The sequence below is a fragment of the Sorex fumeus genome, unplaced genomic scaffold (genome assembly GCF_029834395.1).
Source record: "Sorex fumeus unplaced genomic scaffold, SorFum_2.1 ptg000003l, whole genome shotgun sequence".
Classification (NCBI taxonomy): Eukaryota; Metazoa; Chordata; class Mammalia; order Eulipotyphla; family Soricidae; genus Sorex; species Sorex fumeus.
The window spans coordinates 57,337,577-57,362,844 of NW_026606060.1; the positions used below are offsets into that span (position 1 = coordinate 57,337,577).

Sequence of the window (25,268 nt, forward strand, 5' to 3'; positions counted from 1 at the left end):
GTTTACAGACTTCTTTTCTTGTATTCTAGCAAGAATCCATTCTGCATTCTGTTCTCACTGTGGACATTCAGATATAACTGTGAACAGATGCTCTCTGGGGGATAGGGGCCTTTACAGAGGAGCTTTCTTGTCTTGGTCTGTGAGAGAGTCAAGTTTTATCTAGAGGAGGAAGCTCAGGGCTCCCACCTGCCTTCCGTGCAAACTTCTCCATCCCCTTCTGAATACCTTTGTCACACTTCTCCATTTAATCACTAGCCAAACTCTTAGTAGTGACAAATAGGACAGAGGCTAATAGTTGTCTGCAGTATGAAAATATCACACATTATTTTCTTTTGTTATGCTTCCTATGTTACTGTGTTATACATCTTAAAACTTAGAGGTGAGCTAAGGTTAAACTCTGTCAAGGACTTTCACATTTATTTCTTGGTGATTATATTTCTTAAGTTATTGTCCTTTCAAGACCCAGAATATTGTTCATATTAAATTATTGTTGAGTAAATGAATGTATTTAGAGCTGAAGCTGTCTTAGGGAAATTAGTCTTCAACGCTTTGAATAGAATTACCCACACTACCTATATAAAATTTACTGGCCAACAGAGAAGATTCAGCTACATGAAACAAATTGAAAAGGATTTTGCAACTCATTTAAGAAACTTTGGTCTTTCCTGTCCAATGTGAGTGTTGAATTTTTTTTACCTTTAATGTATTTTCATTTGTAATTTTCTATATTGCATGATGTAGTAATTTAGCTATTTTATTTATTATAGAGATATCTTTCTGGTAATTTTCAAACTCTACTGTATTTCTAAATGAAAGCACTTAGAAATCACACTTTGCATAGAGAGAAAAGAAAGACCTTTAAATTTATAGTGTAACTATTAAAATGCTTTTAAATATTCCTATAGTACTGAAAAATAATTTCCTTATACATTTTGACCCTAAATAACAAGGGAATTCTACTTATTTTCTAATATCTTTTAGATTGTAATTTGAATTTAAAACATCACAGTATAATAATTGAATTTTGATATTTAGACTGAAATAAAAAATAGTTCATGGATATAACAAAAACTTCTCCACAAGCTATGAATTTGCTTGACTATTATTTCTGTAGTAATTTCTGAGAGAAAATTTGACCATGGGAAATTTGACATTCTCTCCAGGTAGTTATTTCCACGGGGATCAGATAAGATATTCTTTAACTCTGTGAATGGTGAAATGAGTAGAAACACTGCAGAGAGAAGTCTAATCTGTTCCCCAAAGATGCAAGTATTTCAGAAAGGCAGAGCACTGTCTCGGTTAAACTGAAAGGGACCCTTCATGAAGTAGCTCTCTGAACTGCAGGTTTGGTATTTAGTAGAGATTGTAGCAAATCAGGTTGAATAAGACGTTAATATTACTGAGTATCTATGTAGCATCCATTCTTGCTGTCTCCAACAATTTCCAGGGGCTAAGTTAATAATTTTTAGAATGGCTTTGAGAAGTAGGAAACCTGATAGTCACAGGATCAGTCATTTTGTTGATTTTTAATTTTGGTTGGTGGGGGAGGGGTATATTTTTGGCCACTTTTTGATCACAACTGTGATCAGAGTTTACTCCTGCTTATGTGCTAAGGATCACTGCTGGTGGGTTCAGGAGACCATATGGGATATCGGACTTCCATCCGAGCTGCACTCAAAGTAAGTGCTTTACCCACTGTCCCATCTCTCCAGCCTCCAATCTTCATCTACCTGATGAAGTTGATAGTTTCACCAGGCAAGTAGCAAGCAAAATAATGCTGCTGCAATGGTAACAGTATCAAATATGGACCCCATGAAGTCGCTACTAAATTCAAAGGGCAATTGTTACAGACATACTTATTTTTCCCTACCAGCTCTGCTGCACACCTTCTATACCTTAGTCCTTGCACTGGGAGATTGATTCGAGGGCACAACGTAGCCTGGTTGACCACACAGGGCTCAAAGGACTGGAGATAAATAGGAGTCATAGCCAGTGGAAAAACAGGGCTCAGGAAAAACAGTATGACCACCCCGTTTAAATCCCTGGCACTGCACACTTGGGCCTTGTATTAGGCAGTAGAGTCCCTGGGCCTCATACGCACTTTTGTGTGACTCCCACTTTTTCACGTCCCCACCACCGAATAAGCCCTATCCCTCTGATATTATGGGTTTCTGAAAGGACATTTAAAAATAATCAGACATAAAGTTAATTCAACAGTTGGTGTACGGTTGAAAAATTATGTGCTATCTATGTCACAGGAAATAAGAAAACAAACATTTCCTCTGAGGTTTTCACCTATAGATGAAACTGTCAACCTTGTGTGTTCCCTGACTGACCATTTGAAAGAAATCCCTGATTAGCAACAGATTTATAATTCTATCCTGATACTTAAGAAAGCAAAACACACACACACACACACACACAGAGTAACACACACACGCACACATACGTGCATGCACTCGCACACGCGTACACACACAGATACACACACACACACACACTCCCAAACACAGTTATACTGAAGATGGAATATGAAGAAAGATATATGACACTGAATGTACCATCAAAAATGAGAAGTTCTGGACAAACATCCCAACTTAAATGTCAAGGTATGGAATTCCATCTTCTTTGTCATTTGGTGAGAACTAGTGGGGTCTGCATTTAGCATGGATTAATAATAAATTAGACATTAATATGAAATATAGTTTTTAATATTCTATTCTTGGACTGCTCAAATTTTTGTTGCTTTCCTCTCTTTGGTCTCTGCCGGTTTGTTTGCTCTCTCAGTTACCAATGGGGCCAACAGTCATTTGCTTTGAAAGTTGTACTTTGCCCAGTGTTGGGGAGTTAGTTCAATGGGGGTGGGGGAGTGCATACTTTGTATGTTTGAGGCCCGGCTACAATCTCTGACACTGTACGGTCCCCTGAGAACTTCCACGAACAAGTAACCCCTAAGCCAGAAGCAGTCTGAATGTTGCCAGGAATGACCCCACCTCCCGAAAGAAAAACAAACAAACCACTCTAAAAATAATATCTTTTTTTTTAACATCTTTCTGTTTGCTTATGCTTGTTTGTGCTTTGAGCCACATTAGCAGTGCTCAAGGTTAAGCATTATTCAAAGCTCTGCTTCAGGCATCACTCCTGGTGGTACTCAAGGACTATATGCAGTCCAGGGGCTTGAATCCGACTTTGCAGCATACAATGCAAGTGTCCTCCTCATGCTGTGATCTCTCCGACCCTTCCACATCATTTCTTCATGGAATTCTCAGCAAAGATTCACATAAGAGCAAAATTGAGAAGTTAGGAAATGAACATTTATTACCAAAAATATACAATTCTTTCATTTTTAAAAATAAAATTATTTTCAATGGTAGTTAAATCTATATAAATGCTTATATTTAAGAAATTATAAGTTAATATTTATATACGTTTCAGAATAATAATCCCAATATGATTACTAAGCTACTGATTTTGAGAACGGTTAAAATTGTTTGTCAGGGTGCAAATCCTTTGGTAAAATCAAATGACTGTGTTTTTAAAATCATTTCAAACTTTTTCTGGGTGATTAAGACACTAACTTGATACTTTACAAGCTTCATTTGTTTACTTTGCTTTATACTTTAACTACTACTTAATTTTATTTATTATATATATGTGTGTGAGTATAAAATTTTTGGCAATACTTTTTTTTAAATCAGTTTGTCAAAAGCCTTAAGATATGCTTTTTTACCAAATTAAAAAAGAGGTTTTGGAAACTAGAGATTTTTCTCTGAAAGACCACACACTCCTTATGAAACTTTTTCACGCTCAGTTTGTAGATGACGCTTAGAAAACCAAATGTGTTTGAGCAGGAAAGTTGCTCAGGAAATTGTAACTCCAAAACACTTCAGTGACATGTTCATATTCATGTCATCTATCCTTTGACAAGAGTAAACTGAAGTAAGACAATACACTTAAGTGATTGACAATTTAAATTGTAAACTTAATTTGTAAAACTTCGAATGAGGTTTCACTTAACCACTTTATTTTTCTCTTCTCTTGATGCTAATGATGATAAAGTGATTCATTTCTTTGTATTTCCCCCTTTTCTCTAGTGATTCAAAAATAAAAAATAATCTTACAAATAAAATGACTTGAAACATAAAATGTTCTTGCAGATTTTTATTCCTACATCCTATTCCATTCAGCTTACACTAATTATATTTTACTTTTCAGTATTTATTGATTGATTTATTTTTTGCATTGAACCAAGGCAATAAGTCAAGGCTTCTGTGCATGCTCTTCCCCCGAACCACACCCCCAGTCCTTAAAATTGCTGGAATGGAAACAAGAAACTTCAGGGGATCAGGCTCCTGCCTTGTTCTTCCAAGCACAACCTTGCAGGCTTCGAGCTATCCCAGCATGGCCAGATGGCACCGTAGGGTCTGAACAACACGGCCTTCGCGGCCTTCACATGGAACCCAGGCCTGGTGACCAAGAATCCTCCCGGCCCCCGGAAGACCACTTAGAGTCTCTCCCTTGAAATTGCTTGAATCACATTCACAAGTTAAGTCACCAACATTTTTGTTTTTAATTTTTAATCATGAATTTTATTCTATTTTATTTTTTATTGAAGCAATATGAGATACATAGTTACAAAGTTGTTCATGATTTGGTTTCAGTCATATAATATTCCAATACCATCCCTTCACCAGTATACATTTCCCACCACCAATGGTTCCCAGAATCCCTTCCCCACCACTGCCTGTCTCTGTAGCAGGAACTTCTCTCTCTCTCTCTCACTCACTCTCTCTCTCTTTCTCTCTCTCTCTCTCTCTCCTCCTGTGTCCCCAGCCCCCTGTCCCTTTCTGGGCATTATGATTTGCAGTGCAGGTACTGAAAGGTTATTATGTCTGTCCCTTTACCTCCTTTCAGCATTCGGTTCTTGTCTAGAGTGATCATTTCTGTCATTGTCACAGTGGTAGTGACCACTGTCCTAACTGACCCCACCTTTCACCACTTCTTGTGGCAACTTTTCAACCACGGATAGTACTTCTGACCCTTGTTTCTACTGTCCTAGAGTCTAGCTTCATACTACATTCTTTTATATCCCACAAATGAGTGCAATCGTTCTATGTCTATATAATAATATAAATTTAATTGTCGTATGCTTAATGACATTTACATGTTAAAAATTCTAAGCAGTTACATATTTCAAGGTCATAGCTCTATAGTGAGATACTTCCAGAGATATCGAATGCCTAAAAACTCAGCTTCTGTTCCCATCCACGTTGTTCTCTCCCCATAGGAAATCATTACAAACACATGTGTATCTGAATCCTCTATTAAATTAAATCCTCTATTAAATGAATGCATCACACTTTATTCCACTTGTCTCCCTATTAATAGATGTAGAATTTTCCATTTTTTATTATGAATGGATATTTATAAAAATTTGAACAATGCTTCAATGAAAAATCTTGCACGTCACTGAGATTCTTTCCTAAAATAAGACTTGATGAATAATTATGTCAATGGCTATGTATTCTGCTATTTTTTCCAAATATCCTTCCATAGGAGAACATTATTTCCATCATTTTCAGTGTTTACTTTTTTATCATTTTTGGTCATTCCAATTAACATTTTAACAAAATTCACACTCTTGTCACAAATGGCAAAAAATAAAACAAGCAAAACAAATTTCACTGACAGACTAAGTAATTGCTTTCTAATTTCTTGATTCAGGGACATATATCTGTATGACACTTTGACTTATACCCAGGAACATGGGTGTATTTCCACTGTTTCAAATGTGCAGTCATGTGACTTAGTTGTCTATTTCTTTGTTAGTTTAGTTCTCACACTGGTAAGGAGCAAAATTACTATGCAGTTGCAAAGCAAAAGTAGAAACATATTTTGTTTCTCTTCTTATTTTGTGATTGAGGAGAATTACAATTCAGGTGCACAATCTAGGAACATCCAGGGAGTATTTGAAGAAATTTATGCTAGAATTTTTTGTTTGCTTGTTTTGGGGGCACATATGGCTGTGTTCAGGGCGTACTCCTCATCTTGTGCTCACGGATCACTGTGGACTTAGGTATAACATATGGGATGTGGGGGGTCGAACCTGGACACAGGAAAGCAATAGCCCTCCCCACTGTACTATCACTCTGGTCCCTAAACTAGGATTTTTTTTGTCTGTTAGTTTGACTTGATTTTGTTGCCATATCCAGTGGTGCTCAATAGCTAGTTTGATCCCAGTACTCAGTGGCCACTTCTGTTGGTGTTCAAGGGATTTTGAGGAGCCAGAGGTTGAACCGGGCATCTTGCATGGAAAATGTTCACTCCAGCTGCTGAACACTGTCTTCCCAGACCTTTACTGAAATCCAGATGTTAACATTTAAGAATGCAAGCATACATTCCGTATGTTTGCTTACAGTTTTTGTTATTGTGAAGTTCAGAATCCATTCAGCTCACTGGGTTACCAAGAAACCACTTAAATTTAGCAAATCTTAATGTTCAACAATTTTAGTTTCCATTAAAATTTTGTTGTTGTTGTTTGGTTCACAACCAGCTGTACTCAAAGATCACCCCTAACTGTGCTTGGGGAATTTATGCTGTGCATTAGTCTCTGCCTCTATAGTTAAGTTTTAGTTTTCATTTGTGAACCCAGTGAAAAGAAGTCTTCGTCAGAGCACTGTCAGAAAAATACAGAAGGTGGGTAAGGTGGGTAAGTCTCAGCTCACAACACAGTTTCAGTGTTGGTGTTATATTAGTTTAGGGCATTTCTTGCTACATTTATTTCTAGACTTCTGTTCTTAATTTTGTTGACTATAAGTGATCCTTTTTCTTCACTTATATTGTTACAGGTTCTTAAACAAATTGTTGTATTATTTCAAGGAAAGAATTATTTTTCCCCAATACATTCTTTCTGACCCTTGCTACTTTAGAATAAATCCAATGTGCTCATAACATATTTTGATTACTGGCAATACATTAAAAAATTAATGACTATGAATTTTTAAATTTTTTTTTGGTGTCTAAAGACATGTTTTAATCTTTCTAAATTAAACTATACCACTTCTTTGCAGAAGAAAAAAATAAATAGAGAAGCTATTTCCATAGTTTTGAGGAATATCTAAATTCATATAGTGAGTCATTTAATGGTGATTATGCAAAATAATTGAGCAAAAATATTGAATTTAAGCATTCAAAGCTTTTCTAATTTTTTATTAATAATTATTTATATTATATTGCTTGTTTTGATAGTAGTAGATCTTTAAATTACATTTATTACTACAGTTTATTTTCAAAATTTATTTCTTATTAACATGACAGGAGTCTAAAATCATCTGAGAAATGAGGAATTACATTAATTAAAATCTAATAATCTCATGATGCTTATTTTATCATTCTTATTCTTGTTTTCAGCTTGCAGTATGTCAATGCAATGATAATTTAAAAACTGTCTACTATTTCTCCAAAATACTGTCTATGTATACCTTTTCATCCTCTTTCTTAAGAGGTTTGGCAATTTCTAATACATTCATCTATTTAGTATAAATTGGTTGGCCGATAACTCAGTTTCTACCCAGTCTATGTTACCTTTAATAAGACTGAGAAGTAGCATGTATGCTTGAAGCACTGGGCAAGTCTTCCAAATCTCACCTTGAGTACATCTTTTGGATGATCATTAACGATCACTGCTACACTTGGAAGAGTAGTAGTATGCAATTCAAGACAGCAGTCACTGTTAAAAAGGAACAAACATGATCACTTCTCAGTATCTATATTGCAAACCATAATGCCCAAAAGGAGAGAAAAAGAGAGAAACAGAGACAGAGAGAGACAGACAGACAGACAGACAGACAGACAGACAGAGACAGGAAAGACAGAGGAGGGGGAAAGAGAAGAAAAGTGCGTGCCATAGAGAGGTGACGGGTGGTGGGAGGGAAACTGGGAACATTGGTGTTGGGAAATGTAGATTGGAGGGAAACTGGGAACATTGGTGTTGGGAAATGCAGATTGGGGGATGAGTGCTGGAAAATTGTATGCCTGAAAACTGATTATGAACAGCTTTGTAACAGTGTATCTCATGGTGAATCAATCAAAAAAGGAATATGAAATAGCTAGTATTGAACTTTAAAAAAGAGTTTAGCATTTAATGAGAAGCTGAAACATAAGTATTGCATGGTTTAGAAAAGATATTAGGATATATTAGATTAAAATAACAGGTACTAGGAATCCTAGCTCTAATTCATATTGCATTTTTAGTAAATAAATAACGTGCCAAAATTATATTACGGGAAATGATTAATTAGAACAAACTACCATAAATTTATATTCATCTGTAAGAACAGATGCACAGTATGTGTATATGGGATATATGTGTATCTGGGGAATTATTAGGAATATATTAAAGTTATAGATATTCACTGATTACTAGTATCAAATATTAAGAATTTCTTAGGATCATTATTGCATGTATCATAGCTTCTGACCAGTAGAGTAGTATACCATCAAAGAAAATAAGTATCCATTTACCTACACTTTATATTTTTGATTGACAAACACCTTGGGAAATAAAAATCATATTATATATGTATGATCATATTATTGTACTCACTGCCAATTCTTGAAAATGTACATTTCTTCTAATTTATATGTTCAATCTCTCAGATTCTTCTGCAATATTGCACTGGTATAAAATATTACTGGGAATATCTGGAACAGTAAATGGCATTCTGGTTTTGATTTTGATCTCCCTGATCTTATTGGGTAAGTTAGTAGATCTTAAAAATATTTTAAATAATCAATATTTTCTCATAATTATTTTAAAATTCATTAGTATCCCAGTAATGTCTCCATTGTAAGAAATGTTGTTACTGTTTTTGGCATATTGGATACATCACGGGTAGCTTGCCAGTATCCACTGTATTGAAAATGTTTGGTTAGGAGCACATTACTATGTGTAAAGTCATATACTCCACAGTTAATATGGAGTCAAATCATTTAAGCATTTTGAGAAGTAGTAGAAAGGGTAAAAATGAGAATATGTGTGTGGGTATCTGGAAATCTACCTTTGGGAATTTTAGATACTGATGATAATGTTTTGTTTATTCTTGCAGTTGTCTAACAAGTATTTAGTAGTCTAGCCAAGGGCTAGAGAGATAGTACAGAGGTTAAGGTGCATGCCTTGCATGTGGCCAATCTGATTTGTTTCTGGGACACCCAAGTTCTCTCTAGCATTATTGAGTGTAGCCATCACAGGGAGACCAAAAGCACCATGGAGTGCAGACTTGGAGGGTCTTAAACACTGGTGGTCCAGGTAATCCCTGACACCACAAGGTCATAGCAACATCGCATTTTGAGTCCTCACTTTGAACCTGTGTCAGGTTGGTCCCGTGAAGAGCTGACTAAACCTCTGAGAATGACTTAGGAGACCCCCACCCCGCAAAAAAACATTTACTAGGCAATTGCTATGTCCTCATATTGCTAAAAGTTACTCAATAAAAAGTGAAATAGTTATGGTGCGAATTCTTCTATGCTGGCAGAAAAAGAAACAATAAAAATAATGATGGTAGAATAGGTTTATCATATTCTATTATAAGCTTGGGCTGGAGTGATAGCACAGCGGATGGAGCGTTTGCTTTGCAAGTGGCCAACCCAGGTTTGATTCCTCCGCTCTTCTTGGGTTGCCCAGCAAGCTACCGAAAGTATCTCATCCGCACGGCAAAGCCTGGCGGCGGGGCAAGCTACCCGTGACGGATTCGATATGCCAAATACAGTAACAAGTGTCGCAATGGAGACGTTACTGGGCCCTCTTGAGCAAATCAATGAGCAACGGGAGGACAGGGACTGGGACAATGACTATAAGCATTGTAAGTTTTAGCAAAGCATTGAGAAAACAATGCAAAGCCTTTTATGTGTTACAGCAGAAACTTTGCTTTATTTCTAGCCATATCAACAATCTTTAAGCAATGCAGCATAGTACAATATAACTTCTCAACAAATATGTGTCCTAGACATGAACGAATTGTGAAATATTTCTAATTACTTTTCATCTACGTAGGCAGAAAAAAACAATGTTCTACTTCCCATTTCAGTTTTTTTCTTGTTCCAGTCATAATTATCTGCGCAAAACATTTGTCTCAGATATTGCACAAAGAGGTTTAGCCAAACTGAAAGTAATCCTGTTTTTAAGTTTCTCAAGGAGTATTGCTAAATTGTCAAAAAGATCAAAAGTCAAATGTTACCCAGCATGAGGAAATCGAAAACCTGAGAACAGATAATGACACAAGAGGCAATAGAAAGCACCAGAACTCAGGTCCCTGCGTTCCAGGAGCTACAGAACATACAGGTATTTCTTATGACTTTAGATTATACTATCTTTAATCTTTTGGACCTCAGTTAGAATGAGTGAATGAGCGAATTATCCATTGCAATTTTAATTTTAGTATCCCAACTGCACAGCAGAGTCTGGCAAGCTACCCGTGGCATATTCGATATGCCCAAAACAGTAACAATGATGAGTCTCATTCCCTGACCCTGAAAGAGCCCCCAATATGGCATCATTAGGAAAGATGAGTAAGGAGAGGCTGCTAAAATCTCAGGGCTGGGACAAATGGAGATGTTACTGGTGCCCGCTTGAGTAAATTGATGAAAAATGGGATGACATTGATACAGTGATACAGTGAATTTTAAGCTTTGAAATTATAATCTTTCAGAATGTTGGATGTTTGCTCTACCTTAATTTTTTCCTTGGTCTACGTTTTAACACTCTTGAAATTTCCACATTTACAGAAATTGATTCTATGATAAAGGTGCATACCAATTACCTTATTATTTATCAGAGAATTTTACTATAATCCACAAGTACTTAAAATTTCCTTTGTCACATAAAATGTTACATATTTTATGGCCTGTATACTTACACTGTTTTCCTTTGCAAAAGTTACACAAGTTGAAATTGCACTGTCATGTTACCATGTACTTTGCATACAGACTAGTTCTCAGTGTTATAATGAGAACTTTTCAAAGTAAAAAATCTTGGTAGACAAACATAAAATCATAGATATGCCATTACATAGTTTTGAAATTCAGTGTGAATACTTTATATAAACCTACAAATTATTTTTGTTTATCTGTCTACTTTTTTTGTATTGAAATCATACTATTCACAAGCTTAACTTAATCTTTTCAAATTAAATTCACAACTTACTTCCAAATAGAAGACCACAACGTCAATAAATTTGGAATTCCTTACTCAATAAGAAATTATTTATGATTCTCCATCAGCCATTCCCTAAAACTATATGTCTCTAGTTGTTCTGGATTTTTATGTAATGCAATCCGGCTTTTTCTCTCATATTTCTTTTTCATAACATAACATTTTCAAATTTTATCAAGAGGTGCCACATGTCAATACTCTATTTCCTATTATTATTAAATAGTGTTCCTTTGTGATATATATCACAACTTGTTGGTAACACTGACCAAGTAATATACAGACTCAAAAAAAAATTTTAAGTTAAATGACCTTTTGTACAGAAATAATAGAGTGATCCTAAAAATTAAGTGAGATTGTAAGTGACCCTGTAAAACAAAACAAAAAAAGTTGAAAACAAAAACAAATTTGGAAAATTCACATTTAACAATGTCAAAATAGTGTACAAGCACAAGCACAAGCATCCTGTTGTTCGTTGATTCCCTCGAGCAGGCACCAGTAACGTCTCCTTCATCCTAGCCCTGAGATTTTAAAAGAGCAATTTCAATGCTCTTTCAGGATTAGGAGAATGAGACCCATCATTGTTACTGGTATTTGGCATATTGAATACAACACGGAAGTTTGCCAGACTCTACCATGTGGGCAGGATGCTTTTGGTAGCCTGCCAGGTTCTCCAAAGGAAAAAGAAAAAAGATAATAAGATGTCGCGAGGCTGCGAATGCTTTCAGGAGCTGGATTTTATAGTCTCTGCGTCTTGGCCGTTGGTGGGATCAACCTGACGCTGGCAGCAGCTGGTGGGTATGACGCCTACCTACTGGAAGATGGGGGTCTGGTTGGAGAAGGCCCAGTCCCAATCCGAGTAGGCTTGGAGACCTCAGCCCCGGGACCCGCATGCCTGGGTTCCTCTGCCAGTTCTTTCATGCATGAGGCCCGTCCAGATGTGTGGAGAGTGGTTCCAGCATGGCCGTGGCTGGCTCCGGAGGTCCTCAGCTGCTGGGGCTCTGCTCGGGGCGAGGAGGGGGGAGAGAAACTCAACCCTCCCCCCTCCAAGGGGCTCCGGTGAGGACAGCCAGGAGCGGGGGCAGGAGACCCTGCACTGTTTTCCTCTGGGAGCTGGATTTTATAGTCTCTGCGTCTTGGCCGTTGATGGGATCAACCTGGCACTGGCAGCAGCTGGTATAATAATGAAAATAGAGTAATACAGCATTAAAATGGCCAAAACATGGAATAGAATTGGGGATGGAGAATTAAACCCATACTCCCAGTTATTTAATTTTTTTTTCGTAATTTGAAAAAAAAATTTCCAAAACAGAGCTCAGGAGACCCTGTCTAACTTCTAGATGATTTTCATCCAACAGGTTCGGCAGCTCAATGAAAATGTCTGAGGGATGCAGGGCTGCTGGGTATTTACGTTGATCAATCACCTATGTGTGGTGCTTTGTGGGCTGCACCTGGAAAAATGTTCTGGTGACCATGTAGTACCAGAGAATGAAGCCCTGTGGTATCACAGCTGGGTCCACGAAAGACAAGCACCTTAACCTCTTTATTGTTTCCTTCCTGCCAATTGAGATTTGACAAGTGCCAAAATAGAAAAATAGTTTTAAATTATTTAAAATTTAAAAGAACTCTTTTAAACAACTGGAGCTGTGTCAACTGTATTCAACAAAATATGAATTTCTCTCCAGATAGAAAAATAAATCCCAAAGGGATCAAGGTATTAAAAAATAAGTTCTAAAGTATAAAATTATTACAATAAAAAACACATAATTTATATCACTGTAGCACTGTCCTCCCATTGTTCATCGATTTGCTCCAGCTGGCCCAGTAACGTCTCCCTCGTGAGACTTGTTGTTACTGTGTTTGGCATATTGAATACCTCATGGTTAGCTTGCCAGGCTTTGCCGTGTGGGCAAGATACTCTCAGTAGCTTGCCGGGCTTCCTGAGAAGGGCGGAGGAATCAAACCCAGGTTGGCTGGACCGGAGGCATGCAAGGCAAACGCCCTACCACTGTGCTATCGCTCCAGCAGGCACAAAATGATTTATTTTAAATTGCTTATTACAAAAAAATGGTAAGTGGAATTGTCAAAAAATAGTTCAGTTGGGGCTGGAGAGAGAGTACAGTGGGGAGGGCTCTTGCCTTGCACACTCCCTACCTGTGTTTGATTCCCGGCATCCCATATGGTCCCCTGAGCACTATCAGGAGTAATTCCTGAGTGCAGAGCCAGGAGTGACCCCTGAACATTGTTTCAGGCAATGGTTTATCAAAAGCAAAATAAAATCAGATGAAATGAGATAAAATAAAAATTAGATGAAATAAACAACATTGAAATAAAAATATATTCATCATAAACGATCAAAAATTGAAAAGAATATATAGAAAATATTTTTAAATTTTATATAAATAGATTTCTTAGTATTCAGAATATACAAAGAAATCTTTTATTTCCAAAACAATAAAGGTAAAGGTAAAGGTAAAGGCCCTCCCGTTGATCGTCGATTTGCTCGAGCGGGCCCAGTAACGTCTCCATTGGAGACTTTGTTGTTACTGTGTCTGGCATATCGAATACTCTCGGTAGCTTGCCGGGCTCTCCGAGAGGGGCGAAGGAATCGAACTCGGGTCGGCCATGTTGGCCGCTTGTAAGGCGAACGCCCTACCCGCTGTGCTATTGCTCCAGCACAATAAGACAACTCAATTTTGAAAAATATTGGGAAAAGGGCATGAATAGACACTTCTCAACAGAAATCCTATGGAAGACAAACAAGCACATGAAATGTTCTTGACATGATTAGTCATTAAGGAATTGAGAAGTCAAAATCACATTGGGACACCACTTTCCCTTTAGGGCAACCAAAACAATAGGGTTTTTTTGGGGGGGAGTGGGGGTGGGAAGTGTGGCAAATTACAAATATGTTGCTGTTCAGAATTTAAACTGTACAAGCCATTGGGAAAATGATTTGGAAATTAATCAAAAATCTTATCACTGGAAGTCAATTCTTATGTATGAGAACAGAAAACATACACCCACACAAAAACATACACAAGGATATTTATAATGAAAACATTTACAAAGTCCAGAAAGTGGAGACAGTCCAAATCAAGAATGGTCATGAAGAGTGGATTAACAAAATTTGCTACCTTCATGAGCAAAATTTTATTGTCAGAAAAAGAAATAAAATATTGACATATTCTTAATCTGGTTAAGCCTTGGAGACATTATCTAAGAAACTAAGCAGAAACTGAAAGTTACATATTATTGAAATATGTGAAATGTTAATTATAGTCAAGTGCAAAGAGATAAAAAAAAAAACTATTGCCAAGGCTGATGTTGAGAAAAATGGACAGGGTATTACTTAATGTTTATGGAATTTTATTTAGTGTGTGATAAAGTAATTTTGAAATGAGTAATTACCATTTTATAAAACATTATGAATGTTTTAAAACATTTAAAAATGTTTTAAAATAAAAATTATGTTTTAAAACTGTTTTAAAATCCATGAAGGTTACATTAAAATATTTCTACTTTGGGGGCTGGAGCGATAGCATAGCGGGTAGGGTGTTTGCCTTGCACACAGCCAACCCGGGTTCTATTCCCAGCATCCCATATGGTCCCCGAGCACCGCCAGGAGTAACTTCTGAGTGCATGAGCCAGGAGTAACCCCTGATCATTGCTGGGTGTGACCCAAAATGCAATATATATATATATATATATATATATATATATATATATTTCTGCTTTGTTTTTGGATCTGGTGGTGCTAAGTCTAAGAGTTGTTGGGTACATACTCCCTGCACAATCAGTGCTCAGGGACTCTTGCTAGTGGGACTGGGACAATGTGGTGCTTTTAATGGAACCCAGAACTCCATCCCTACAAATAGCATTTTGTTGTAGCTGTTGTTGGACCACACACCTGGCGTATTCAGGAATCACTCCTTGCTCTGTGCTCAGGGCTCAATCCTGGTGGTCCTCAGGGGACATATGTAGTACCTGGGATCTAAGAGGAACAGCTGCATGCAAGATAAATTCTTTAGTACCCTGTATTCTTTCTCTAGCTCTGCTTAACATTTTAATTAATTTATTTGTTTATTGATTGAACCCAGGGCAGCCGCGTGCAGGGCAAATGCCCTACCCCCTGTCGTATTGCTCCAGCCCCTCTGCTTAACATTTTTAATGGCAAATTTTGTAGCATGAATTTTTCTCAGTATAAGAAAGAACGGTCATAACAGCCATAAATTTTTTTTTTATTTATTTATTGAATCACTGTGGGAAAGGTTACAAAGCTTTCAGGTTTATGTCTCAGTCATGCAAATATCAAACACATTTCCCTTTACCAATACTTTTTTACCATGAAGAACCCCAATAAAACCCCACCCCCCACCCCTCCCCGTCCCTGTGAGGCAGATGAATTCTAGTTAACACTCTATCTGCTTTGATTAGATTCATTGTTTCAATAAAAGATTCACCACTATTATTTAGAGTTTACCCCCCCCCCCCAAATCAGACATGCTGAAAAAGCATTGTAAAGTGATTTGCTTTCTACGGCTGGGTTCAAGAATTAAATGTTGGTTTTGGATTTCTGCTCTTTTACCTATTGACCCTGGAAGTATTTCTACTGAAAGTCAGATAGTTAAGAAATTGGTTTCTGTGTTCTGGAGTCCTGGCCGTGCTGGAGAGCCGCTCGCGGGGGGCAACCGGTGGCCTCGGTAGGGCGTGAAGGGCGGAGCGAAACGCCCCCCTTCCCATGAGGTTTTAGTCGCCCCCACACTCCCGGCTCATACCTGCTGTCCACAAGGCTCCCATGTGGCCGCCATCTTTCTTTCCAGAGGGAGGAGGGCGGAAGGGAGCAACACCCTTTCCCCGCTGGCAGAAATGATTGCCTGGATTAACGCATAGTCCTTTCACTTTTCTGCTCCAAGCTGCTGGGTTCTGCATTAGGTCATTGTGCTTCTGGGGCTGTGGCCGTGCTGGAGAGCCGCTCGTGGGGGCAACTGGTGACCTCGGTAGGGCGTGAAGGACGGACCGGAACGCCCCCCTTCCCATGAGGTTTTAGTCGCCCCCACACTCCCGGCTCATACCTGCTGTCCACAAGGCTCCCATGTGGCCGCCATCTTTCTTTCCAGAGAGGAGAGGGCGAATGGGGCAACACCCTTTCCCCTCCGGCAGACTTGATGGCCTGGATCAATGCATAGTCCGTTCACTTTTCTGCTCCAAGCTGCTGGGTTCTGCATTAAGTCCTTGTGCTTCTGGGGCCGTGGCCGTGCTGGAGAGTCGCTCGTGAGGGGTGACTGGTGACCTCGGTAGGGCGTGAAGGATGGACTGGAACGCCCCCCTTCCCATGAGGTTTTAGTCGCCCCCACACCCCCGACAGCCATAAATTTGAATAGTTACATTGACCAGCACTTGTCTTCGTACATACTTGTCACTTTCCTCTGTTGTTGTCATTGTTAGGACAACAGTCAGAGATATTTTCAACAGTGAAGATATTTTCATTATCCTTCATAGTTAGAACAATAGAGATTTTCAGTTTAATTTTATTTTAGAAAATCAATTGACTTGAAATTGCAATTATAGAGAGATGGGGAATGAATTATTAATCTCAATATTATATAATACAAAATAGAAATATTAAAGGGAGGTTTATTGCAGGGGGTCCCCACCAGACCACTCTCCAGCCCACAGAGATGGCCCTAGGATCTGTAGGTGCAGGGAGGGACCAACCGAATGAACATAAGACACAAGAGACATAATGCAGAGAAAACAGGACAGAGCAGACAGGACAGCAGACAGGATAGGACAGGACAGGACAGGACAGGACTTTATTCAGGGCAGCAGGGGTATTATATATTTTGCGACGCAGGAAACTATGCTTACATCACAGAAGGCTATTACATCACTAGGTCATATCATATATGGTTAGGAGAGTTACAAAAACTACATGTTTCACATGCTTGATTAGTCAGTGTCAGTTACTTCTTATTCTTGGGCTAGCTGTGACAAATGTTTTCTTTTAGATAACCATACATAGCTCAGGATATGCATAGGCTGCGGTCAGAGCAGACATCGTACCAGATTTGCACTAGTCAGGACCCGCTTGTTCAGGATCACGTAAGCCAAGATAACCATACATAGTACAGGCACATAGGCCCTTCATCAGTTAAAGGGCCAGCTTCCCACAGTTTATGTACAAAACACAACAAATTTCTAAAATTTTATAAGGAAAAATTATAAACAAATTGTAAAGATAATATTAAATCTACTGTCTCAATTATCTTTAAACTGGTATCTGTCCTAGTTGGTCTATTTCAATGACTATATTAAATCTTGATAAGAAAAAAACAATCCCAAAATTCCTTTCTTTGGATTTTTCTTACTAATTTTTTTATTTACTATGAACTCTCATTTCATGTAGGACCTTTTGTGAGTCTAAAGGCTTTGTTATGGGTAATTTTTTCATAACTCATCTTACTCATGGTAGACAATTATTGCTTTCAATTAGCAAAGATGTAATTTAATTTTAATTTGCCCCTCATTTTTGTCCATAGAATTTTGCCCATCAGAATGGTTCAAATTTGAAAATAAATGCTATTGGTTCTCTGATGCTATGAAAACTTGGAGTGACAGTTACAGGTATTGCCTGGGAAGAAACTCTCATCTACTAATGGTACAGGACCAACTTGAAATGGTAAGTGGTTTAGTTTGTGGCTGTGACATTGTATTCTTCACAGTTAATAATGGTTATCCTTTAAACTCGCAATCTTCCTTTAAATTATAATTTATTTGGATTACAGATTTTTTAGCACATGTTGAATTTTGTGTTTGAAATTAGTGCTTCACTTGACTCATGCTAATATTGTTTTGAATATTGTATTTACTGTTTTTGGCATATCAAATACTCCATGGATAGCTTGTCAGGCTCTGTCATGTGGGTGGGATACTCTCAATAGCTTGCCGAGATCTCCGAGAGGGATATAGGCTTTTAGGGTGGCCTCTAATCACCCTTGGAGGTGTTCCCATGGTTCAAACCATATTTGAACCCCATCAAATATGGTGCGGTAATGATGAAAAATGGGTATAAGTTTCTTATGATGTGTCGCACAACTGCTTTGCCTGGAGTATGGCAGCGGCTGGGTAGTGGAGGCAGTGGAGGTTGGCTGATGAGGTATTTATCTGGCTCAGGCCGGGTGGGTCTTCTGGGTGTGATCCCTGGATCGCTAGAGATTGGTGGGAGCAGGCAGAGGAACTTTGTTTCCAGGTCCCATTGAGTCTGAAGTCCAAGATCACAAAGTTCCGCTTTACCTGATTCTGTGGGGCTTCACTCATGCACAAGGCTCGGCCAGAGCGGTCCAAAAAGCAGCCTGGAACTTGGCAGCGGCTGGGTAGTGGAAGATAAAGAACCTCTGGCTCTGGGCACATCTCTTCAACTCCACCATTCTCCCTGCACTAACATATGCCCCAGAGACCTGGGCCCTACGAAAACAGGATGAGAACGCTATTCAGGGTCTCCCAAAGAGGAATCGAAAGAGCTATGCTTGGAGTATCATGCTTCACTCAAGTGAGAGAAGGAATGCGGTGTTCTAACCTCTGTTGACGATAGAGAATCAGGGATGCTGTCTCGTTTACCAAGGCATCAAAAATCAGATAGTGGGGTATGGTGCCGCCAGCATGTCAATCTGTACTTATGAGGCGAGTGCATCAGCAGCCTGATGGTGCTGTCAGGCTTCCAGATACCCCAAAATTGCTGCTGTACTTTTGGCCGGACCCCAAGAACTTGGGCAAAATTTACCAAGAAAGTAAATAGTCAACAGTTTGGTACGTGGGAGACACACCCACAAGCCACCTCCAACTCAGCTATATAATTGGAGGCTTGGCCTCTCTGCTTCCTGATTGAACTGCTTAACAGCCATGATCCCAGAGACTCAGAAACAAATCTCAAAGCCGAGCGGCTTTTGGCAGAAATGCGTTCAGTCCCTGCAGTAAGTTACAGGCACTGGGCCAGCCCAGGTGGGAATAGGTTTTGTGCCTTGGCCCATCCCCCCGGGGCGGCATGGTGACTACCATCCCCCAAAGGTCACTGGACAGTCAGGTTTGGGCCCACAATTATGAGACACACGGGGCTTCATGGGTTGGGGGGTTGAACCATCCCTTTTCTCCCCATCCCAAAAAGACTCCGAGTTGCCACCCACAAACGGCTTCTCTGGCTCCTCATCAATCTGCTTAACGGACATGATCCCAGAGACTCAGAAGTAAATCTCAAAGCTGAGTGATTTTTGGCAGAAATGCGTCCGGACACACAGTAGATTACTGTCACCAGGCCACCCCAGGGGTGAAAGGGTTCTGTCCCTCCACCTGCTTCTCCTTGGCGGTTCAGTGGCTGCCATCCTCCAGGGATCATTGAACAGTCAGGTTTGGGTCCACAGTGATGAGACACGCGGGCCCTCACAAGATGCATGTGGAGATGGCCCTTTCCTCCCCTCCCCAGTGAGACCCTGAGTCACCACCAACAAACAGCCACTCTGGCTCCTGATCAAGCCGTTTAATGGCCATGATCCCAGAGACTCAGAAACAAATCTCAGAATCCAGCAGTTTTCGGCAGAAATGCATCCAGTCCCTGCAGTAGGTTACTGCACTGGGTCACCCCAGGTGGGAATAAGTTTCATGCCTTGGCCTGTTCCCCCTGCCAGCCCAGTGGCTGCCATCCTCTAGAGGCCACTGGATAGTCAGGTTTGGGCCTGAAGTGATGAGACACGCAGGGCCTTATGGGATGGGGGTGGTGCCGACCCTTTCCTTCCCGTCCCAACAAGACCCCAAGTTGTCATTGTCACCCATGAACAGCCTCTCTGGCTCCTCATCAAGCTGCTTAACAGCCATGATCCCAGAGACTCAGGAACAAATCTTGGAACCCAGCAGGTTTTGGCAGAAATCACTCCAGATTTCATTGTTAAAGTTTCTGAATATCAAAATCGTGCAGCCAATACTGAGCCATACGACATCATATGTTATTCATAACCAGCAATGGAAAACAAATTGTCTGCTGTTGCCTTTTCAATAGATCTGAGTGTTGGGTAAAATCCCAAATAATAATGGTGGGTCTGGTGTCAGGATATTGAATGTAATCAAAGTAGAGAGAGAGTAATGTGGAAATCATCTGCCCCACAGGCAGGGGGAGGGTTTGGGTTGGGGGTATGCTGGGGTATACTGGGGTTTTGGGGGGTGGAGAATGGGCACTGGTGAAGGTATGGGTGTTTCATTGTATGACCGAGACTTAAACCCTAAAGCTTGGTAACTGCTCTCACACTGATTCAATAAATGAAATTATAAAAAGGTAAAGGCCCTCCCGTTGATCGTCGATTTGCTCGAGCGGGCCCAGTAACGTCTCCATTGGAGACTTTGTTGTTACTGTGTCTGGCATATCGAATACTCTTGGTAGCTTGCCGGGCTCTCCGAGGGGGGCGGAGGAATCGAACTCGGGTCGGCCATGTTGGCCGCGTGTAAGGCGAACGCCCTACCCGCTGTGCTATCGCTCCAGCCCAAATGAAATTATAAAAAATCAAAAAAAAAGTAAGGTGGAATTTATGCCCAATTCAATCAGCTAATCAGTGGCTGAATAAATAGCAGTACTACTACATTAAAAAAAATCATATGGACTGGACACGTAATGTGATTTGGAGACAACCGCTGTACTAGAGCCATTACTGACTGAATTCCATGGGACGTCAAAAGATTGTCTGGCTGTCCACCTATGAGATGGTCAGACTTCTTCTTCAAGACCCTGAATGAATTTTTTGAGGCTCTTCATGTTCCTGGAGCGAGCAGATGCCATTGGACTACCCTAGCACGTGACAGGAACGAATGGAAATGTTACTGGCGCCCGCTGGAGCAAATCAATGAGTAACGGGATGTCAAGTGATCAAGTGACTGTATTCAGTTTTCAAATAATGATGTGTGCATTTTATGAACAATATATAAAATATTGTATGACGTTTATAAATCAGAGGTGAATTTATTAGCTAGCACATTGAATCTTCATATAAGGCTGAGAAGATAGCACAAAGGGCTTTAATGCTTTGATACCCCACACTGAATGTTCCCCCAAGAAATGCAGGATTTACATTCCTTAATCTTGCACATGGACACTCTTGATTCAATCCCTGGAACTGCCTATTCCTCGGTGCCCCAAGAAGGAATGAAGCCTGAGCACTGAGCAAAGAGCAAGCCCTGGCCAGGTGTGGTTTGCTCCCCAAATAGTCCTCATGTAAGAGTTTTTGTTGCCCCTCCCCCCTGAAAAAAAAACAACAACAAAAAAAGCGACTTCTTTCTTCAGTGAAGCAAGATAGTTTCTACTGAACAAAATATACTTACTCAGGGGAAGGGGGATGGGGAAGTGGTGAGAAAGAGAGAGAGAGAGAGAGAGAGAGAGAGAGAATGCTGGTTAAGGAAAAGTGCGGGCTTGATAGAGCAAGCAAAAACTGTCATGTTATGTCTGAAATATTAAAAACATTCTGCTCTTTTAATTACTTATCATTCATTTCTTCTTAGGAATTTATACAGAAATACCTAAAACAATCAAATTACGTGTGGATTGGACTTAACTTCACCTCCCCAAAGAAAAAATGGACCTGGGTAGATGGTTCTCTATTAGATTCCAAGCTGTAAGCCTTTCCATAGTGAAAAGATAATTTAATTTTTGTGATAGAAATGATCTTCATACATAAAAACCATCTGCATTCACCACATCAACTCTGAAATCACTATATATTTTTTAAAATGTGAAAATTATGTTCAAAACATGTGAAAATTAATGTTCAATTGAGAAATGATAGATATTGTGACTTATTTTTCAAGAAAAAGAATTTAAAACAACAACCATTGTTTGTAAGCTATTATTTAAATTTTATATTCAAGGCCATAGAGATAGTACAATATGTAAGGTACTTGCCTTTCTTGTGACTAACCCAGGTTGGACAAATGGTTCCCTGAGTAACAACCATCAGTAGTGATACCTGAGTACAGATTTCAGTGTTAGCCCTGAACATAATTGGGAATGGCCCTGAAACAAAAACAAAATGATAAAACTTGCAACAATCAAAGAAAAAAATTAAAGTTTATTTGAGAAGGTGAATTAAACTAATGTGATTTTATATGTTTAAATTTCTCAATTTTTATCTAATAAGTTTTAAAAAATATATGAACTTTTGCATTGTATTACTATCACAAGTAAAAGACAAATGCATCCTAATGAGCATAAGAACAGTGGTAGAGGGTCTTTGCTTTTTGTGGTGGTGGTGATACAGAATTTGGTATACCAAAAACATAGATGTAAACACTTTTGTATCCAAGTACAATTAAAAAATAAAATCAGATAAAATAATTCAAAGTGATCTCAGCAGCTGAATGGTTGCCAGAAATAATTGCCAGGGATATGCTAAAGAGTTTTTAAATAGAAAATTGAAATGTGAAGCATGTATATTTCTAATATAAAAATTCAGTCCTTCCTTCCTCCCTCCCTTCCTTCCTTCCTTCCTTCCTAGGATGTGGAAGGTTTTAAGATTATGTGCATCTTTCCCTTGTTTCTTTCTTGGACTTTCCCCACAGTCCAGATGAGTTCTTATCAAGGTCAGAGAGATAGCATGGGTTTTCTGCACTTCCCTTCAATATAGTCAACCTTATTTTGGTTCCTGACACTGCATATGGCCTCCGGGCACTGCCAGGAGCAACTCCAGAACATAAAACCTGAATGTAGACCCCCCCCCAACTTCAGAAAAAATAGATAAAATGCTTTAAAGTTATGAACATACTGAACTAGAGAGACGGTACAGGGATCAGGGCCCTTACGTTGCATGTGACAGTCCCAGTTCGACTCCCAGCACTGCCAAGCACCAAACAAAAGAAATAAGTTCTCAGTAAGATAAGTCATAGGGCTGGAGCTATAGCACAGCGAGTAGACAGTTTGCCTTGCACACGGCCTACAAGGGTTCAATTCCCAGCATCCCATATGGTCCCCCAAGCACCAGCAGGAGTAATTTCCGAGTGCCTGAGTCAGGAGTAACCCCTGTGCATCGCCGGGTGTGACCCAATAAGCAAACAAAAAAAGATAAATCACTACTAATACAATATTTTCCATATAAATTTATTTATATTTACCATATTGACAGATAGATAATACAATTGATAATATAATTTAAGACTTAGTGGTTCAAAAATCTATTAGTCTAACTTCAATGACACTGTCATGGGACAATGTTTACTGTCATTGTACAATTAGAGATAAGAAGATAGGAAAGGTTAAGTGAACTATGCAAATTAAAAAAAATTAACACCTGGGGCTGGAGCGATAGCACAGTGGATAGGGCATTTGCCTTGAGCACAGCGGGTAGGGCATTTGCCTTGCACACAGCCAATCCGGGTTCAATTCCTAACATCTCATATGGTCCCCTGAGCACTGCCAGGAGTGATTCCTGAGTGCAAAGCCAGGAATAACTCCTGTGCATTGCCGGGTGTGATCCCCCCCCCTCCAAAAAAGAGTTCAATTAAAGATTTACTTAAAAAAATTAACACCTAAATTTGATTCTAATTTATATTCACATTTCCCTTAAGTCTACTTAACATTGGTGTTATTATAGAACTATTTTAATTCTAAATTTCATTTAATAATATTGAAAATAGAGGCTTAGAAAGTTAGCTTTGTTTCAAAGATAATATTAAGAACGATAAATTACTATTTGATTCTGACTCTCAGTATTGCAAGTAATAGTAATAAGCAAAGTTTTAAATCTAATGAAACAAATGAAAGCCATAGGCACACCTTTACACTCAGTACTGTCATTTGTAAACATATTCTTCTGAAAATAAAGGTAAAGGTAAAGGTAAAGGTAAAGGCCCTCCCGTTGATCGTCGATTTGCTCGAGCGGGCCCAGTAACGTCTCCATTGGAGACTTTGTTGTTACTGTGTTTGGCATATCAAATACTCTCGGTAGCTTGCCGGGCTCTCCGATAGGGGCGGAGGAACCTAACTCGGGTCGGCCATGTTGACCGCTTGTATGGTGTAAGGCGAACGCCCTACCGCTGTGCTATCGCTCCAGCCCACTTCTGAAAATAGAGGAAAAAATATAAAGTTACAAACATATTTTTTGTCAGAATTATTGAAAATGCTTTGAAATTTTGATCTACTTTTGATTTCAGAAAAAGTATCTCAAAACAAATGAATGGATTTAGCAACAATTACTAACAATATATTTCTTGTTATCTTTCCTGCAGGTTCTTTATAAAAGGCCCATCTAAGGAAAACAGTTGTGCAGCTACTAAGGGAAATAAAATTTACTCAGAAAACTGCAGTCGTATATTCAAATGGATTTGTAAATTTTAGACTTTTATGATAGTGCAATAATCAGTGAAGAAAATTTTTTTCATGCTATAATATTCATCTTCAGAAATTATAATATATTCATTTTATAATCATCTTCAGAATGTTAAGATGTATTTAAGCACCAAATTTTCTGTTTAATTTTTTCCTCAATCATCTACATTGGTCCTAAGTCTCAACGTTGCCTATTTACCAAGTTAAAAAATATTTTTCAATACTTTTTTTTTATTTTTGGGTCACACCTTACCGTGCTCAAGGCTTACTCCTTGCTCTGCACTCTGAGATCTCTCCGGGTGCGGCTTAGAGGAACTCGTGATGTGCTGAAGATTGAACCTGGGTCTGAAGATTGAAGATTGAACATGAGTCTTACCAGTTGTATACTTTTTCTCTCGCCCTGGTGCTTTTTAAAGTTTTATGTGGTCATTTACATTGAGGATTTTATTCTTTTTAAGTATATTGACAGCAAATTTGATTAAATTATATCTACTTTCTTAGTTTGCACTTTTTAATTCTTAGCAATGTCCTGTGCAAACTCGATATTGTTCTAAGCATTGCGCTATAGCATAGGTTAATAAATTTTCATTCCTTCTTCGTTGTGCATTACATTTGCTTCCAAGCTTTTACTATCACACTATACTGCAATAAACATTGGAATATTTTATTCAATAATTGTACTTTTTTGATGTGAACAATCACGTTGGA

The 25,268-nt window shown here is 38.9% G+C and overlaps 1 protein-coding gene across 2 annotated transcripts; it reads left to right on the top strand.

Moving 5' to 3' along the window:
• The first annotated feature begins 2,524 nt into the window (after positions 1-2,524).
• KLRF1 (killer cell lectin like receptor F1) lies at positions 2,525-25,157 on the top strand. 2 transcript variants are annotated; one of them, XM_056118387.1, is made up of 6 exons: positions 2,525-2,609; positions 8,659-8,757; positions 10,184-10,339; positions 17,749-17,888; positions 21,743-21,855; positions 24,461-25,157. In XM_056118387.1, the coding sequence occupies exons 1-6, from the start codon at positions 2,525-2,527 to the stop codon at positions 24,567-24,569; spliced, it is 702 nt and encodes a 233-aa protein (XP_055974362.1). In that variant the 3' UTR covers positions 24,570-25,157. The 2 variants fall into 2 exon arrangements, with proteins under 2 accessions (XP_055974362.1, XP_055974369.1); XM_056118394.1 differs by lacking the exon at positions 21,743-21,855.
• Positions 25,158-25,268: the final 111 nt, after the last annotated feature.

Excerpts from the sequence above, each read along its gene's own strand:
- KLRF1 (XM_056118387.1), top strand. The coding sequence starts at position 2,525 with ATGGAATATGAAGAAAGATATATGACACTGAATGTACCATCAAAAATG. Across the intron at positions 2,610-8,658 it reads ATCCCAACTTAAATGTCAAG|ATTCTTCTGCAATATTGCAC; the intron begins GTATGGAATTCC and ends TCAATCTCTCAG. Across the intron at positions 8,758-10,183 it reads GATCTCCCTGATCTTATTGG|TTTCTCAAGGAGTATTGCTA; the intron begins GTAAGTTAGTAG and ends CCTGTTTTTAAG.